The sequence below is a fragment of the Lissotriton vulgaris genome, unplaced genomic scaffold (genome assembly GCF_964263255.1).
Source record: "Lissotriton vulgaris unplaced genomic scaffold, aLisVul1.2 SCAFFOLD_2720, whole genome shotgun sequence".
In the NCBI taxonomy this organism is placed as follows: domain Eukaryota; kingdom Metazoa; phylum Chordata; class Amphibia; order Caudata; family Salamandridae; genus Lissotriton; species Lissotriton vulgaris.
The window spans coordinates 441-17,722 of NW_028251804.1; the positions used below are offsets into that span (position 1 = coordinate 441).

Sequence of the window (17,282 nt, forward strand, 5' to 3'; positions counted from 1 at the left end):
CTCTCTCTCTCTCTCTCTCTCTCTCTCTCTCTCTCTCTCTCTCTCTCTCTCTCTCTCTCTCTCTCTCTCTCTCTCTCTCTCTCTCTCTCTCTCTCTCTCTCTTTCTCTCTCTCTCTCTCTCTCTCTCTTTCTCTCTCTCTCTCTCTCTCTCTCTCTCTCTATATACTCAGCTTTGCCCTTTGGCTCTCTTTCTTTCACTTTTCTTTTACTCCCTTTCCTTTTCTCTTTATCTCTCTCTGACTGTAGCTCTCTTTCTTCCGAACCCTCTAATTTCATCACTCTTTCTCACACATTCTCTCTCGGTCTCTTCCGCTTTAAATCAGTCCCTCTCCTTTTTCCCCTGCAGGCAGTGACCCAGTGTGACCAACATAACAAACAAGGAGGGCCCAGTGGACAGGACTACACCTGTGTAAGACACAAGCCTGGAACTGAAGATTCCTCTTCCTGGATGGGTTTATCCCCTTACCTGAGACAGACACTATGTTTCCGTTTAGGTAAGTGGACTTTATTTCAAAATTTTAAATCGTTTGTTGATTTAAAAAATATAGTACCAGAAAATAAACTTTAAGCACCAATTCACAGGAGTGTGATCAGGTTTAAATATATTTTCTTGCCAGGTCGCCTGCCTTTTATATATCAAAAAACCCATTGAAATGAGAGAAATGTCTAGAACAAAAGATCTCAGAAAAATGTGAGCTAGATGGCAGAGAACAAATGTAATAAAGAAAGGGAAATATTCCAACTGATTGGAAAACTGATAACATGGCATAACAGAAACCATGAATATCTAGTGGTGAAACACTGTAAACCCCTGACTCAGAGAAATCCAATGTAGGTCCACAAGGGCTGGATCCATACCATAGGATAACTACATGAGATACCTTTATATACATTCAAACCATTATACCATAGGATGACTACATGAGATACCTTTACAAACACTCAAACTAGTATACCATAGGATAACTACATGAGATACCTTTACATACACTCAAACCATTATACCATACGATAAATACAAGATATACCTTTAAATACACTCAAACCATTATACCACAGGATAAATACATGAGATACCTTTACATACACTCAAACCATTATACCATAGGATAACTACATAAGATACCTTAACATACACTCAAACCATTATACCATACGATAACTACAAGATACACCTTTAAATACACTCAAACCATTATACCATAGGATAACTAAATGAGATACCTTTACATACACGCAAACAATTCTATCATAGGATAACTACATGAGATGAACAACACAATATCACCTCGGGTCTTATCAATGCACTTTCAGCCTATAGGCTATATATCCAGCCTATGTTCTGCCTCTCTCAACCAAGATCAAACAGATACTGATGAAAAAGTGAAAAAGCAATAAGGGGAATTTATCCCTTAAGGATTAGAACCCTCACTCACCCGAGGGTGACATGCTTCATCATTTGGGTTCCTCCTTTACCAGTAGGGAAAACCTAGTCCCTAGAGGGAGCTACGGCTTCTTTACTGTTATGAAGGAGCTCAGAGATGTTTTATCTTGAACGATGGATACTAAATCCCATATGTGAATCTTGAGGGGTAGTAAGGGTGCAGCGCAAAAGGGGAAGAAAAATATATAGAAGCAAAAAGTGTGATAAGAGTTAAAACTGTCTAGGAAAGATGCAAAACCTTGAATGTATTCTTTTGCTCTACCTGACAGGATTAAAAATCAATGTAAACCAGGAGTATAGATTTAGAACTACTGTTAGGCCAGGGTCGGTACCTCTATGCAGCAAGAGCTTGCTCCTGGGGCAAGCTCTTGCTGCATCGAGGTATGGACGGACAGGGCGGGGCCTCCTTTCCTGAGTGGCCTGCCAGGTTGAGGTGAGGTTTGACTATCCTACTATAGAGGATACTTCATGTATTACCTGGTATAAAGGACGCAGGAATACTGATTTTGTATTTTATTATTTCTTCTCATTATATCAGCAGCAGTAAATAATGTTGAGTCATCACAGTTGGTCCTGAAGACAACCGTTACCGAACCAAGCAAAGTGTCAACATCCGTTGGCAGCGCTGATGGAAGTGTCAGACAAATGTTCAACACACATTCTTCTCCGCAAAGCAGACATCGTAGAACAGGTAAGATGCAATCTTGCCAGATTGGTCTGAACAAAAGGAACCAAATGGTATTCAGATCTCTCAAATGAGCCAAGCCAAGAATCCGTGTAATTCGGTCACGATACTGCATGGCCAGAAGAGTGTTCTCCATGGTAGTCTGGGTATCGCTGGTGACATGTTTAAGATACGACCTAACATTTCTGAGAAATGTATAGGGCAATTTGTGGATAAAAGGGCATGTATCTCTGCAGAAGACCTTGCAACTTGTAGTTCATACGTCTCTTTGGACGAGGTCAGTGACACAGTTTTTTGTAAAAGAATGGCTTTCATTCTGTTTAAAGAATCAATTCGTATAGAAGAGATGTTCAGTGAAGGCCATAGTGGCAACTCCCCGTCTGTCTTGCTTTTAGGAAACAATACTTTCATACAACAAGTGACCCTGGCTGACACACTAACGAGATAGGCTATTCGTGGCATCATTCCACAACAGCTGTGATCATTCAACATTATGCAGCTACCATTGGATAGCTGCCTAAAAACTGGATCTATCACTGCTGCCGGGGAACCCTGCAGGTGGCAAGAAAGGTTGGTCGAAGAACCATCGCAGGTTCCATGTAAATTAATACCCTGACACAAAAGTGTACCGCTTAGTGCATTTTTGTAATTTTTACCACTAAGAAATACCTCCTTCCCCCCACTCCAACATTTGTATGTGTATGGTAAATCCCAGGTCGACTTTATGTACTCTTTGCCCAACCTTTCATACCGGCCTGCTGGTATATGTGTTTCAAGCAATACTGAAACTGGAAAATCGTCACTGGTATCGTGATGGTGCCATGTATTATCCATTCCATGACTGGTTTCACAGAAACAGTTAATGGTAATCTTTCCAGTTTTTCTATGCTCAGCACCATATAGTCTGCTCCCATCTGTGCCAAAGAGATTTGTTTATCTGTAAGGTTACACCCAGTAAACAATGACGTGGTGTTGATTAGACGCCATGGCATGTAGCCTGAACTGAGATTTTGTAACGTCCACCCTAGCAGCATTATAGAATGCAATTGAGACTGTCCATGTTGTAACATGAGCAAGTCCTGTTCTGTTATATCTATGGCAGATGATACAATGCTGTCCAAAGAATAAATTCTGGAGGACAGTCGTTAACCCATTGTCCACTACAGAGAGAGCTTCCTCTAAATTAATACGATCAATTTCACATATTCTTTCTGCAGTTTCCATTTGCTTCATTATAAGCAGCATATATACCGACGTATATGAAACGTTTATGACGTGGCTTACGAGGTCCTAGTAAGAAGTCTCTCAAATCAATGCCATCTTTAAGGATTAGTTCTGTTCTGTTGTAAAATATGTAAAATATGTTTTACGTCTACCTCCTCATCTCTAGTGCCATTACCATCAGGTGTGGGTTTAGGTATTGTCAGATTGGTCAAAGCACTCTTACCTGTGATCTCTCGATCCCTTACCTGTAAGGTGCTTTGACGCTATGGACCAAACTCCCAGAACCCTACCTTACAACCTGTGATCTTTTTCTTTACACTAGGGTGATGGATAGTAGCTAGGGAGAGTGGCCGGAATCTGACGCTATTATGTTCTTGTAGTCGACCTGCGAAACAACAAGAAAATCCTTAGATTTTGTCCTCTCTTTTAATCTCTTCTTTCTTTCTTAGACCTCTCTTTTACTTGGTTCTATGTAAAGTTATAAACTCCTACCTGCGATCTACTAAACTTGGCTTCGCGTCCTGGAAGTCGTCTTGGGGTGAAGAGATGTCTGAAGGAGGTTGAGCTGTCCGCCCTCGATTTTTTAGACTGAATGTTAAATAGTTCTGCATAAAACAACAGAAGAAATAATTTGCACTTTCCTTAAGGTTTGTTTATAAACTTAATCAAATCTGTCTTAAATATACTCACTTAACATTCCCCCAACAGATGTTCTCTCGACTACTCACCTTTTCTTTTGATTAAAGATTTTAAATACAAATTCTAAAACATGATAACTAAACTAGTACACATTCTGAAACATCATGGCCTTAAATCAAGTTGCTTTAAACAATGTCCGATTTTCTTCTCAGGAGACTTGTCTCAAAATTTACTCATGTTCAAGTTTTTCTTCCAAAAATCAGAATGTCCAAACTATTCTTTTGCTAGCGTTGGGCGCCTTTCCTTTTCTTTTAAACAAATAAATGTTACTTAGCTTTTCCAGTTATTCAAGAATCCGAACTGAAGCGATTTCCAAATGAGTCACCGGAGATGCAGGCCGGGATTCCGGTCCAAGGATTTCTGAAGACGAAGACTTCAGACGCGATGTTCTCTTGAGGCTGAAAACGGAAGACTAAGCACCTTCTAGACTCCTGGGTGTGGCTTTTATAACCCTGCCACACCCCAGGATGTTTCCAGAAGACGCACGCGTCGCCTTTGCCCTAACGCTGTGTTTACACATCACACAGCGTGAGAGCTTTTCCTTACGATGCGTGCAAGATTTAAAAGTGTCACTTTTTGTCTAATTGCCGGTTTTGCCGCTTTTGTCCTAAAACTGCTCATATTGCCCAGAGGTCAGCTCTCAATCATTTTCTACTAATACACACCTTCTTTTGACATGTGAAATTGAAACAGCAAGTGACATAAACAATAAGCACTGGCATTACAACACATTCTTTATCATTAGATACAAACATGACTAACTGGAGTGCTGGATGCACGGGACAGGGGTGCGTTTCTAGAAATAAGGAAGTTTTGAATTAACCCTTAGAAGAGGAGTGTCTTAGGACTCTATGTAAGTCTGTGGCAATGGGTGTGAATCATGACAGGTATGGACGGTTTGATTAAGTCTTTTATCTTAGCTATGCCAAGACAAGAAGTTTGTTGAACAGTGTCATTTAAAACCATTATTTGTTCTGGGATAATGCAGGCTCTAAATAAGGCTTCTAATCCCTGCACTTGCCAGTCTTTTGTGCCCCAGACAGTTTTTGTCTCAATCTTGTCTCTCCAAAAGTCAAAACCTAAAGTGGACAGCTGAGCATAAAAGGCCGCAGAATAAATTTGCTTGGTATTAGTCAACATACTTTTAATTCCTGTTTTATTCACATTTTTTAAGTAAAACGTTTCTGGATGTGTGACATTAAAACCTGAGAAGTATGGAAACTTTTCATAGAATGTTTTTGAGCTGCCCTTCGGTGGCATTGGACAATGTTCTCATGGATTGTAAGAAAAAACATTTCTTTGGTTTGCAGATATGTGCAAATCATGATTACCATAATGATTAAAAAATACATTTGTTCATAATCTGATGAACCTTCTAAGTATTCATGTTTTGTGAATTTTGCAGACATTTCTAAGTCTGACCGCATATTATTAACAGTCTCAAAGTCCCAATCATCAGAAAATGTACTGGGTGAAATGAAGTCACTCAAGGAAACCTGGAATTGGTGTAGAATCTTCAACAGCTCAACCGGACCATAGATGTCACAATCAGTTCTGTCCCATGCTATACCACCTGTTATAGGAACGGCTGTGATGTTTACTGATGACCGGTCTCTTTGTTCACGATGAAAGGAATTGTGTGGCTTCAGGAGCAAGTTGATGTTCTTACTTGCTGTGTCCATTTTACTATATTTTCCATCTATCAGTTTTCCCACACTTAAAACAAGAATGAGCAAAAGTAGGAGAAAAAGTACAACTAACATAATCCAAAATTCAACCCATGGTGAAACCAGGTATGTTTTTTCAAGTTGATTAAAGAGTTCTGTTATTTTTTCTTTGAAAGTTTTATTTGCTGGCTTTGTTTCAGGCTCACTGGGATCCTCAGAAAACGTATCAAAGTTGATGAAATAGCCAGAGGCAGTTTTGTCAATTGTAGGAATTGCATCCGGATTTTTTGAAATCGCTGGAGCTGCTTCATCCTTTGTCATATTAGTATAGTCAGATGCTATCTCATTGTAGACAGGTGATTCTTGACAAAAAGGTATTTGGGTCTCAAGAGGCACAAATTCCATGGCATTATTGCATTGTCCTTCTTTTCTTTCTGAAGGTTTATCAAAGGTGTTGAGTCTCTCAATTTGAACCTCTTGGATTGAAGCAAGATTTGGTTGTCTACTACATCTTTGGAGCCCACTAGGCCTACTACTTATTATCAGCCACAAGATGTTGTTTTACCAAGTCGATGGATACGGACCGGTTCTCATTTCTTCCAGCAAGGGGCGGCAGTAACACTGTTCTTGATCCGTGGATTGCTACTACAGGGTCTGTTTTTCTGTAAGAAGGCCCAAATTCCTTCTTGTCCATAATCTTTTCTCTGACTAGATCCCCAACCTTTGGAATGCAGACAGGCCTTGCTGTGACAGGTGGTTGTTCTTCAGTGGTCGTTGGCTTCTGTAGTGTGTTGCTCAGACTTTTTCTTGTTTCATTTAAGTCCTGCAAAACAGCCAAACGGTCTTTGATATCAAAAGGTTTTTGTTCCATCAATGAAGTGTGACGATCAATATCCTGGACAAGCATTCTAGTAGCAAAAAAGGATTTCATATGGAGTGATTCCACCGAGAGAATTTCTTGGCAGATTGTTAAGACTACGTCGAACACTTATTAGATGTTTGACCCACCCGTCACCCGAGCCTAATACCCTAGCTGTTATAGATTGCTTTATGTCCCGGTTTTTTCTTTCCACTACCTCATTTCCTTCAGAATGGAATGGACTTGAATACCGCAATGCAATGCCCAAGCTGGCCATGGCCTCTTTGTAAGCTCGAGAGCTAAACGCAGGACCCTGGTCGGAATGGTACACAGACAAAATATCGATTTTTAAATATCGATATGCAAAAATATCGAAGTTTAAATATCGATATACAAAAATATCGAAGGTAAGTAATATCGACAGTCTAAATATCGATATTGGTATGATATCAGTAATATCGAAGTTGTAAATATCGATGTTAATAATATCGAAATTAATAACTTTAATGTTACTAATATCAATTTTTAAATAAATTTAGTGTATGTTATATTGTATTTATTATGTTTTATTATTTATTTTTTATGTTATTTTATTAAATATTGTCTTTTACTACTGTAGCGGGTTGTGGGTTTATAGGGGAATAGGGTGGGAAGTAATTTAATTATGTTAAATTAATTATTAATTAGTAGGAATTATTAATTAATTAATTGAGAATTAATTTTAAATTATTTTTAATAAAATTATTAATTGATAAATATGTTCTGTAGCGGGTTATGGGGTTATAGGGGAATAGGGTGGGAAGTAATTTAATAATAATTAATTAATTGAGATATGTTTGTACATATTTTAATTAATAATTAATTGGTAATTAATTTCTATTAATTAGTTAATTAATTATTATATTTTTTTACATATGTATAATTATTAATTAGTTGGTAATTAATTATTATTAATTATTTAATTACAATATTTATAGTAATTTTTAAATATATAATTTATTGTTATTCTTAATTAATTAATTGTGCAAAATAATATTAATTATTAAATTAAATTAATTACAGCAAATGTGCTAATATATTTACTTTATTGTTATTGTTAATTAATAATTAATTGATAATTAAATAATATTAATTAATTTTGGGTACAGGGGTATTTTTAGGGTTCAGGGTCAGTTTTCAGTTCATGGGTACAGGGGTATTTTTAGGGTTCAGGGTCAGTTTTCAGTTCATGGGTATAGGGGTATTTTTAGGGTTCAGGGTCAGTTTTCAGTTTTTGGGTAAAGGGGTATTTTTAGGGTTCAGGGTCAGTTTTCAGTTTTTGGGTAAAGGGGTATTTTTAGGGTTATGGGTCAGTTTTCAGTTCATGGGTAAAGGGGTATTTTTAGGGTTCAGGGTCAGTTTTGGGTTTTTGGGGTACAGTCGTACAGGGTAAAAATAAAATAAATTTAAATTAAATCAATTAAATGAAATTAAAAAATATAAAATTACATTAAATTATTACGTTTTTAATTTATTTTAAATGTATATGTATTAGTTTTAATTTTTTAATTATGTTTTAATATTTTTATTTAATATTTGTAACATTATATGTATTTTATAATTATTTTTACATTATTATTAATACATTTAAAAAAACGATATTTTTAATTTCGATATTTTTGTACTACGATATTATTTTTTCGATATTTTTGTACTTACCTTGTTAGGGATAGGATTCCGATATTTTTGACTTCGATATTTTTGTCCCGATATTTTTGTATGTCGATATTTTTGATATCGATATTTTGTCAGACATTCGGTCAGAATGTAGCGTGCTGATTTGCGTATGCGCTGTTAAAGACTTGCAAATCTTTTAGAACAGTTCGGGCATCAACCAAGCGCTGGGGCCACATCCAAATGAATCTTGAGCAGGAATCCACTGTGACCATGATATATTTATAGTTGCCATTCGTTGTTAGGGGACCACAGTGGTCCAGGTAAACACACACTAAAGGTTCATTTGAAATTAGAAGGGGCGTCTGCGCCGGACGTTTCACTGTGGAAACCTTCATTTGATGGCAGATTTCAAATTCTAGAACATAGTTTCTAGTTTATTTTCTCATGCGTGGCCACCAGTATCTCTGTTTTAATAATGATACTGTGGTGGAAACATCTGTGTGTTCAGAGGCGAGCCCTTCATGTGCTGCTAAAATTAGTCCTAATCTATGTTCCATGTTTGGAATTACTCTATCCCCCACTCCAGGGATTCGAGCAAAAGCAACATTATTAGCATCTGTTATATATGAGTACTTGAGTGGAAAGCCTTTTGGGTGTGTTTTACCACTGTCTTTTACTGAAGCAATGACAGCTTGCATTATTTCGCTGTTTATTTTTGTTTTTGAATGAGTGATTGCAGCTACGGAAGCCGTTTGCACAGCTGCCTTCGCGGCTTCATCAGCCAATGAATTCCCTGCAACGTGAACGCCATCACATTGATGACTCAGTGTATGGATCACGTGAGTCTTTTGTAGTTCTTTCTGTAATAGAACTACTTGTTCACAAAGCAACTTATGCTTGATTGTGCCACCTTTTGCATCTTTGAAACCGTTTTGAACCCAGTTCTGCAAATATTCATTGTAAGATTGAATGCAGTGATACGAATCGCACACTGTGAGTGTGAGGAATTCGCGATCAGTATTTTCAAGCGCCATCTTGAAAGCTTGTCGTTCAGCTCGCAGAGCTGTACAGTCTCCGAGAGATTGAGTTTTTGTGACCATGGGTCGAAATTTTCCATCGCTCCAGCGACCTTTAACAATCGCGCACGCAGCACTATAAGCTTGTTTAGCCCCAATCGCGGGCTGTGCTGATCCGTCTGTATAACTTATACATTCGTACTGTTCTAGAGGCAGAATCTCAATAGGCAGAGGACATTCCTGTTCGTATTGTAGAAATTCTAGTGTTTTCAAGAAAGGGTCAAAAACGTATTCAACGTCTGCTGCAGCAAGAGACTTAACCCATTGTATCCATCTTGGATGTAAAGATTTTGCATTTGGAATGCTCGCTTTTGTCACTACCTCTAAGGCAGGTACAGGCGTAACGACCATTATGCATTTTCCCTGTGCGAGGCCTCTCTCTTTTGCTACTGTAATTTGAATCGGTGTCAGAATTTTTTCTGTTGAAGTGAATTTCATTTCAGCTTCCGTGTACAAGTGTGATTTATAAGCTATTGGTACCTTATCACCTTCATTAAAGGTCAAGTATGTGAATCCACCTCTGCCTGGGATAATTCGGTTTACAAGGTTGCGTATGTTTACACGTGTCTGTAAATGTGTTGTTGCTAACATGTCTCTTTGCACTGAACGCAACATTTCTGTGTGTTTTTGAGCCCAACTAGTTGGTTTTAAATCAGGTTTGGTTAGTTCGTAAAGAGGTCTAACCCTTTCTGCGTAATTTAGAATGTAAGTTCTTCCGAAATTTGGGAAACTTAGAATTGACTGTAAGTTTTTCAGTGTTTTTGGAGGTTGGAGCAGTGCACACTTTTCTAAAAAGTTGGGTGCCAGGCTTTTGCCTTCACTTGAAAGTTCATATCCTAAGAATAGGACAGTGGGCCCAATTCACAGAACTAACTTACTACAAATTCCTAAACTTACTACCATTTTGGCATTCACATAAGGCACTTACTTATCCTTCTGTGAATACAAAAATGAGTAACTTACTCAAAATGAGTAAGGTAGTCATTTTGGTATTCACAGAAGGCACTTACTCATCAATGAATAAAATACCAAAATAGCAAAATGAGTAAGTGCATTCTGTGAATACCAAAATGGTAGTAAGTTTAGGATTTTGTAGTAAGTCAGTTCTGTGAATCGGGCCCGTTGAGGTGGGCAATTCATGATTTCTTAAAATTGAATTTGTACCCTTCAGAGGCAAACCCAAGTATAATGGTGCTCACTCTGCTCAAGTGCCTGTCCAAGTCATTGTCTGTAAGATAGATTTCATCGACATAAGATAATGCCTCATCATCATACGTTTGTAGTAACTCTGTTACTCTGGCTGAAAATAATCCTGGACTATTTTTGAATCCCTGGGGGAGACGGCAAAATTGACGCCGTGTCCCCATTATTGAGAAAGCGGTCAAGTACCTGCTTTCTGGTGCAATGTTTTGACAGAAGGAACCGTTAGAAATATCTAATGTGGTTTTATATTTTTTACCCACAATGTTATTCATCAGTGCTACACTGTGTGCATTTTGTACAGCAAAAGTTTTGCAACAAGAGTTTAAGTGTCTGTAGTCCAAAACTAGACAATATGTATTGTCTGGTTTGGAGACAGGAAATAAAGGATTGTTCATGGACGAGGTGCATGTTTCAATCAACCCTTGGTATTCAAGTTGATTTAAGATCTCCTTGACCTGTTTTTTAGCTTCCTGCTTAACAGGATATTGCCTTTGCATTGTTGGTTGAGTTTTTAATTGGATTTCATGGAGAGGAGAGTCCTCATCCCATCCCACGTGATTTTTATATAATGCTGGAGCCTGGGCTACTGCCCATTTCCTGGCATATGTGTATTTTTTATGAATTAGAACATGATTTGAGAAGGCTGGCATAATGATCTCTTCACCATCTGGGCACTCCCTGACAAATTCTGGTGGCCAGTCTTTTTCAGCTAGAAAAATGTCATAACCCTTAGATAGCTTCTCCCAAAAGAGTGTTTTTATTTTCCTAGTTATGTCCCCCTCCATCCGGAGTGTTATTTCATGTAACTTGTGGGGTGCACTAACCCTGATATCGGCTTTCAACTTGAAAGCCTTCATTCAAGTCCACTGTCTCCAGATGATCCTTCAGGATCTTGCGGGCTATGGTGACTTCTGCCGCGCTGCCTAGCATTGTCTGCCCACTCACCGTTCTTGAGTTGTGTCCTCAAGATCCTCGGCATGTCTGATTTTTACACTTGCTACCTTTTTCTTGGTGAATTGCTGTTTCTTATTTTTTGGAACATATTGATCATCTTTGGACTTCACGCGTTCTTCCTTCTGTTCTGATCTTCCTCTTCTTTCTGATTTCTGTGAGGAAGTCTGAAAGATACGAGAGGAACGTGTATCAGTATCCTGATATCTATCAGGTTTTCTCAAATTATCCCTATTCCTGAGGTTATACCTTTTTTCAGAGGGTTCCTGTTGAGGAGACCTTCCTCTGGACTGAGAACGTTTTTCTTTAGGAAGTGTTTGTTTAGTATTTTCCCACTTCTTTTTAGGAGTATTGAGATTATTTTTAATAAAGACCTTTTCAGGATTTTCTGTTAGTTGGGGTTTCACTGGTTTTCCACCCAAACTATCTCTACCTAGTTCTTCATAGATTCTTGCAAGTTCATATGGTTGCTCAGTAATATCTTTTAGTTTTTGGTGGATAGCCATGGATGCTGCTTCACCTTTAAAGTTAGCTAATAATATATCCGAGACCTGTTTGAAATCTTTTAGTAATTTCATGCCAAAATTCAAGGCAGGTTCTGGTACGTGTTCATTTTGAATCTGTTTCAGGACGTCTGGTATTACCGCCATAGACGGAACACCATGAGTTTTTGTGTAGATTGCAGAAAAGACTGTACCCCAAGTGTCACAGTCCTCCAGGTGTGGTGCGATCCCCATTAGTAAAAAGATTGTTAGAATGCTGTGTTTCTCATGAGGTGTACTATCGGGAAATACTGCCTCAATTTGAGTAATTTTTTGAGCTAACCAGAACGGAATTTGTTCCTGTTTTGCGGTTGATTTACCAATGACTGATTGTATAGTCTGTGGTTAATTTTGTTTGTGTTCCCCTGATGAGGGATGTGCTGTGGAATCCTTATGACAGGTTGGACTGTTAGAGTCCGCATGACATATCGAACCAATTATCTATGGATTTTGATTAACTGTTTTAGCTGAGCTAACAGTTCTGGACCTGTCATTTTTCAATGTCAGGATGGGGTGTATAGCTGGATAGTACCGGCCATGTTGCTCCTGGTCTACCTAGTGGACCGAGCCTGGTAATGTGATTTTGATGTTGTAGGGTGCCTTTAAACCAGAGCTGATGCTCTTTGTAAGTTAGTGGAATTTCAATATCCTCGAAAGGAATGTATTCCACTGAAGGTTCCTCTACTTTGTAGTAGTGGAACTCATGTGTTAGTGGATTTGCTGTAAGAAACAGAATCCATGAATTAAATACCTCTGTCTGCTGATATTCATGTGCCTCTATGACAAATATTACCTTACCACCTCTCGATGATACGCCATTTGTTATAAGCTTTATAGTGATTACCGGGATGATTATAGCATCCGGGTCATCTTTTTGGAGACCTGTAATGTCTAAAACTGGTTGGGCTGCTGCTGCAGCTATATACCTTTCATTGTCACTCATTTTGTTGACAGAAAGTTTGCAGAGCAAGTTTCAAGGAAGCAAAGATAAGGTGCACAATATTTTGGAACACTGTATCCTTCAACATTGAACAAACCAAAAAACTAATGTATAGTATTTTTCGTCCTACTCAGTTATGGCGGATATTTTATCCTTTCACCCACTCCAGACGTCTATTGGAGTATTTTACGGGAAAAAGGGGTCTCTGTGAAAAGCACGATTGAGTTACTCTAGTATCTAGCATTAAATTAGTGCCTTACCAAACGTTGTTCGCCATGTACCACTACCATGACCCTTTACCTGCAAAATGTGTAAGAGAAATCAGCCACATTGTGGTTCCAATCTGGACCAAAATAATAAACGCTTCACTTACACAAGGGATCCTCCCTGACTGCCTAAAAACAGGACAAGTAGTGCCAATAATCAAAAAACCGACAGCGGATGCATCAGATCCGAATAACTATCGACCAGTAACCAACATCCCTTTACTGGCCAAACTGATTGAGAAATGCGTGCAGAGCCAATTGAATCAACACATCACCAAGTTCTCCCTACTAGACGAATGCCAATCAGAGTTCAGAGCAGGGCACAGCACGGAAACAGCGATCCTGCATATTGTCGATGACGCGCTATAAGCCCTAGACCAAAATCAAGCATGCCTATTGATTCTCCTAGACCTGTCATCTGCTTTTGACACGGTAAATCACGAAGCACTATTGACCAGGCTACAGGACAGGATGGGATTGTCCGGAAATGTGCTGAGATGGTTCAATTCTTTCCTAAGAAACAGAACTCAACGATTCCTGGTTAACCAAGCAATCTCACCCCCTTGTCCTAATGCAATTTGGGTACCGCAACGCTCAACACTATCCCCAGATCTATTCAACTTGTATATCGAACCTCTCACAGACATTCTTCGGAAATCAAAGATATCCTACCACATGTATGCAGACGACACGCAAATGTACTTAAAGATTTAATGATTGAGACACTAAAGATGGCTTTGCAATGGTTAACTATGAATCATCTGAAATTAAATGCCCATAAAACAGAATTCTTGCTAATTTCACCTCCAAGGAGCCACCCTGAAGTAAAGGAATGGACCAAATTGGTGACTGCGCTAAACTGCACACCAACCCTAGTCAACTCAGCTAAATCACTAGGAATCACATTAGATGAGAACCTCGACATGAAAGCCCACATTAATTCAATGGCGAAAAGTGCCCGCTTCCATTTGAGCTACTTAAGAAAAATAAAACCATTCATCTCAGAGGCAGATCTAAAATTGGCTATACAATCCCTAGTTATATCCAGGATCGAATACGGTTGCTCTACATTAACTGGCCTACCTAAAACATCCACAGCTCCACTAAAAGCTTGTCTCAACGCTGCGGCAAGACTCATCACTGGATCTAGGAAATTTGATCATATATCTCCTCACCTGAAAGCACTAAACTGGCTACCTTATGAGGCCAGAATTCAAATGAAGATAGCATGTATTACTCACAAAGGGGTGCACTATAACACGCCAGGATACCTAGCCAAGAAAATTAAGCTATCGGGAGGAAACAGACCAGCTAGAAGCGCCAAGGAGCTGCTATTAAGTCTTTCTGCAGACTAATGGTTAGAATCCTGTGTTTTTCAACAGTAGTCATATTAGGAAATACCGCTTCCAGTTGGGCAAACTTCTGAGCAAATCAGAAAGGCATACCGTCCTTATCTTGTGGGCGCTTGCCCATAACCGAATTCACCATGACGGGATTCATTTTGATCCCGACCTGTCCAACTGGACATGCTGCAGCGCCAGTTGCCCCCACCTGGACGTTGCGGGTCACATATTGTACCAGAGCCCGGTGCACTCTAACCAAAGGAGTATAGAGCACACACAACTCCTCAATCGTGACTGTGTAATAACGCGGATCCGGTGTATAGCCGGCCAAGACGGCCACGTGGCCCGAGGAATGGACAAAGGGCCTAACCGAACTCCCTTTAATGATTGGGGAAAGGCGCCATCAAACCAAACGCGATGCTGCCAAGCATTATTAGGGATTTCCAGTGTCCTATATGGGGTGTAGTGTCGAGGCACGGCTGTGGGAGTATAGACATGAAACAAACCGGTACCTGTGTCAACTGCAGGAAAGGTAAACCATGAGTAGAAGAGCTCAAATGGGTATGCTGCTTCAGCACTCACCAAAAAAACAACAGCCAAGCCATCCACTGTGACACCATACATCTGCAAGTGAGTGCGGACAGCCACCCTACTATGTTGTGGGATGTCAACGTCAGCCATAAGGACACGGAAAAAAACAGGAACAATGCAAAGTAATGTAGCACAACTGGGTAGTAATTCAATATAAACCGTTTTAAATTATCAAGCTTGAAAAGACCTATTTACCTATAGGTAAGTTTATCCGTCACCACTGTCAAACGGAAACAACAGTGAGGAGGTCGTGGACTGATATAAGCACTACTCGAGAGTCTCAAAAATAAGACCCCTACTTTGGATGCCATGTTGCAGGGATTCTGCTCGTACACAGAACTGTGCACAGAGACCCAGGACATCAGTGAATTGTGGTGGACCAAGAAACTCACCTCAGTACCTAGAACCCCAAACCAACTAGCATCAGTGTCACATTAGCCTTCGTCCTATAGCAAAGTAACCAATGATTAGACAACCCGGAACATGCGACTTAGGTTACTCTCAGGAATGGTGAGAAGCAAGAACACACTTTTGTTTGCTATTCTCATACCAGTCCACAACATGGGTAAAAAAGAGACACAGTAAAGTTTAAAATGTTTATTTTAACGACCTGCTCTAAGATGCAGTATTTTTGCTAACATAAGAAGGCACATCATTAAAAATAATACGATCAGCATTAACACAATTCCATAAAACACTAAAGGAGAAATCATATTATAATGATGGTGGAAACAGGTCCTATAGTGCCTTATTTTCCACCCACCCTAGCTAGGAACTATGTTTTATAAAATATAGAAGGTTTCTTAGGCTTGAATAGGGGACCCCATACCTCCAAGATCAGCAAAGGTGAATCACATCAAGATCTGCCAAAGCTCTCGCTCTCTGGTAACGGATTTTTCTCCAAGTGTCTAAAATCATGTATGTAGTGTAATAATAAAGGCACCAGAATTTCAGCTAGCTACAGCTGCGTGCATGTTGTGTCTAGAGCATGAGCCGATCATCCTGAACAACACCTAACTTTGTTATGATAACCTTGGAGGCTTCAGCACTCACTGTGCAGACTAAGGTCGAAATGTAAGTCTAGGTAAGTGGAAAATAAGACATTCTCATGTGAAGAAATTCACGCAGCCTAACTTACAAAAACAGTTACATGTAGTGTTGTGTGCAAAAGCAGCGAAAAGGTAAAAAGGCGTTTAAACTTCTAATAAGCCTATGCTAACATATCAATGTGCGCAAACAAGGCCCTGCCTTCACTACAATACCTTAGGATAACTACATGACATACCTTAACATACACTCAAACATTTCTATCTTAGGATAACTACATGAGATACCGTTACATGCACTCACACCATTATGCTATAGGATAACTACATGAGATACCTTTACAAACACTCAAACAATCCTATAATAGGATAACTACATGCCATTATATCATACGATAACTATATGAAAGGCTCCAGAATATGCGAGCTGGTGAGAGTGAGTGAGATTTGGCGTCCTCTAGTAAAATTTTCTAACGTAGGTGATTGCCGGCGTTTGCGAGCAGTTGTGGCCAGAGGGCTACCATTGGAGTAGATTTGCTGCCACTCAAGTAGATTTTCTACTGAGCACCAGCAAAATCACCACGAATACCCGAGCGCTCTTGCGCAACACACGGTGCAGTTTGTGCTGATTTTTAGCACTACTCACGTTATCGGTGGTAAATTATAGTGCAAGCTGCATATTTTACACCTATTGGCAGAATTCTGTGGAATGTCATGGAGATTTCTGTAACTCTGCTAGTTGTGCCCCCCCTGGGGAGGTGTGGTGCAGCGGCCAGGGCAACTGACTTCAGAGCAAAGAGCTCACGGTTCGATCCCTGGCTCCGGCGGCAGATCAGCTCAGCACCATGTGACTCTGGGCAATAGCTCACTTAATTTCCACAACGGCCCCCAGCGCCTTGGGAGCCATAAGGGTGAGTAGTTCGCGCTTTACAAATACTGGTTTCATGATTTTATTATATCCCTAATTTGCATACACTGAAACAAAGACCTAGTGGGGATCCAGCTGGGATTCAAGGTATTGGGTTTTACATTTTTGCAATAAACATTTTTACATTAAACACATTTCCAATTGGTGGAACAGGGCTATAAA

At 39.4% G+C, this 17,282-nt stretch overlaps 1 protein-coding gene across 1 annotated transcript in view; it reads left to right on the top strand.

Annotated features, from left to right (window-relative positions):
• Positions 1 to 346: 346 nt before the first annotated feature.
• LOC147662759 (collagen alpha-1(XII) chain-like) overlaps positions 347 to 17,282 on the top strand; it is a gene marked incomplete at its 5' end in the record, with an annotated part of 90,032 nt that continues 73,096 nt past the window's right edge. The window contains one exon of the mRNA XM_086950919.1: positions 347 to 494. Within this exon, the coding sequence (XP_086807045.1) occupies positions 347 to 494 (148 nt within the window). The remainder of the gene's footprint in view (positions 495 to 17,282) is intronic.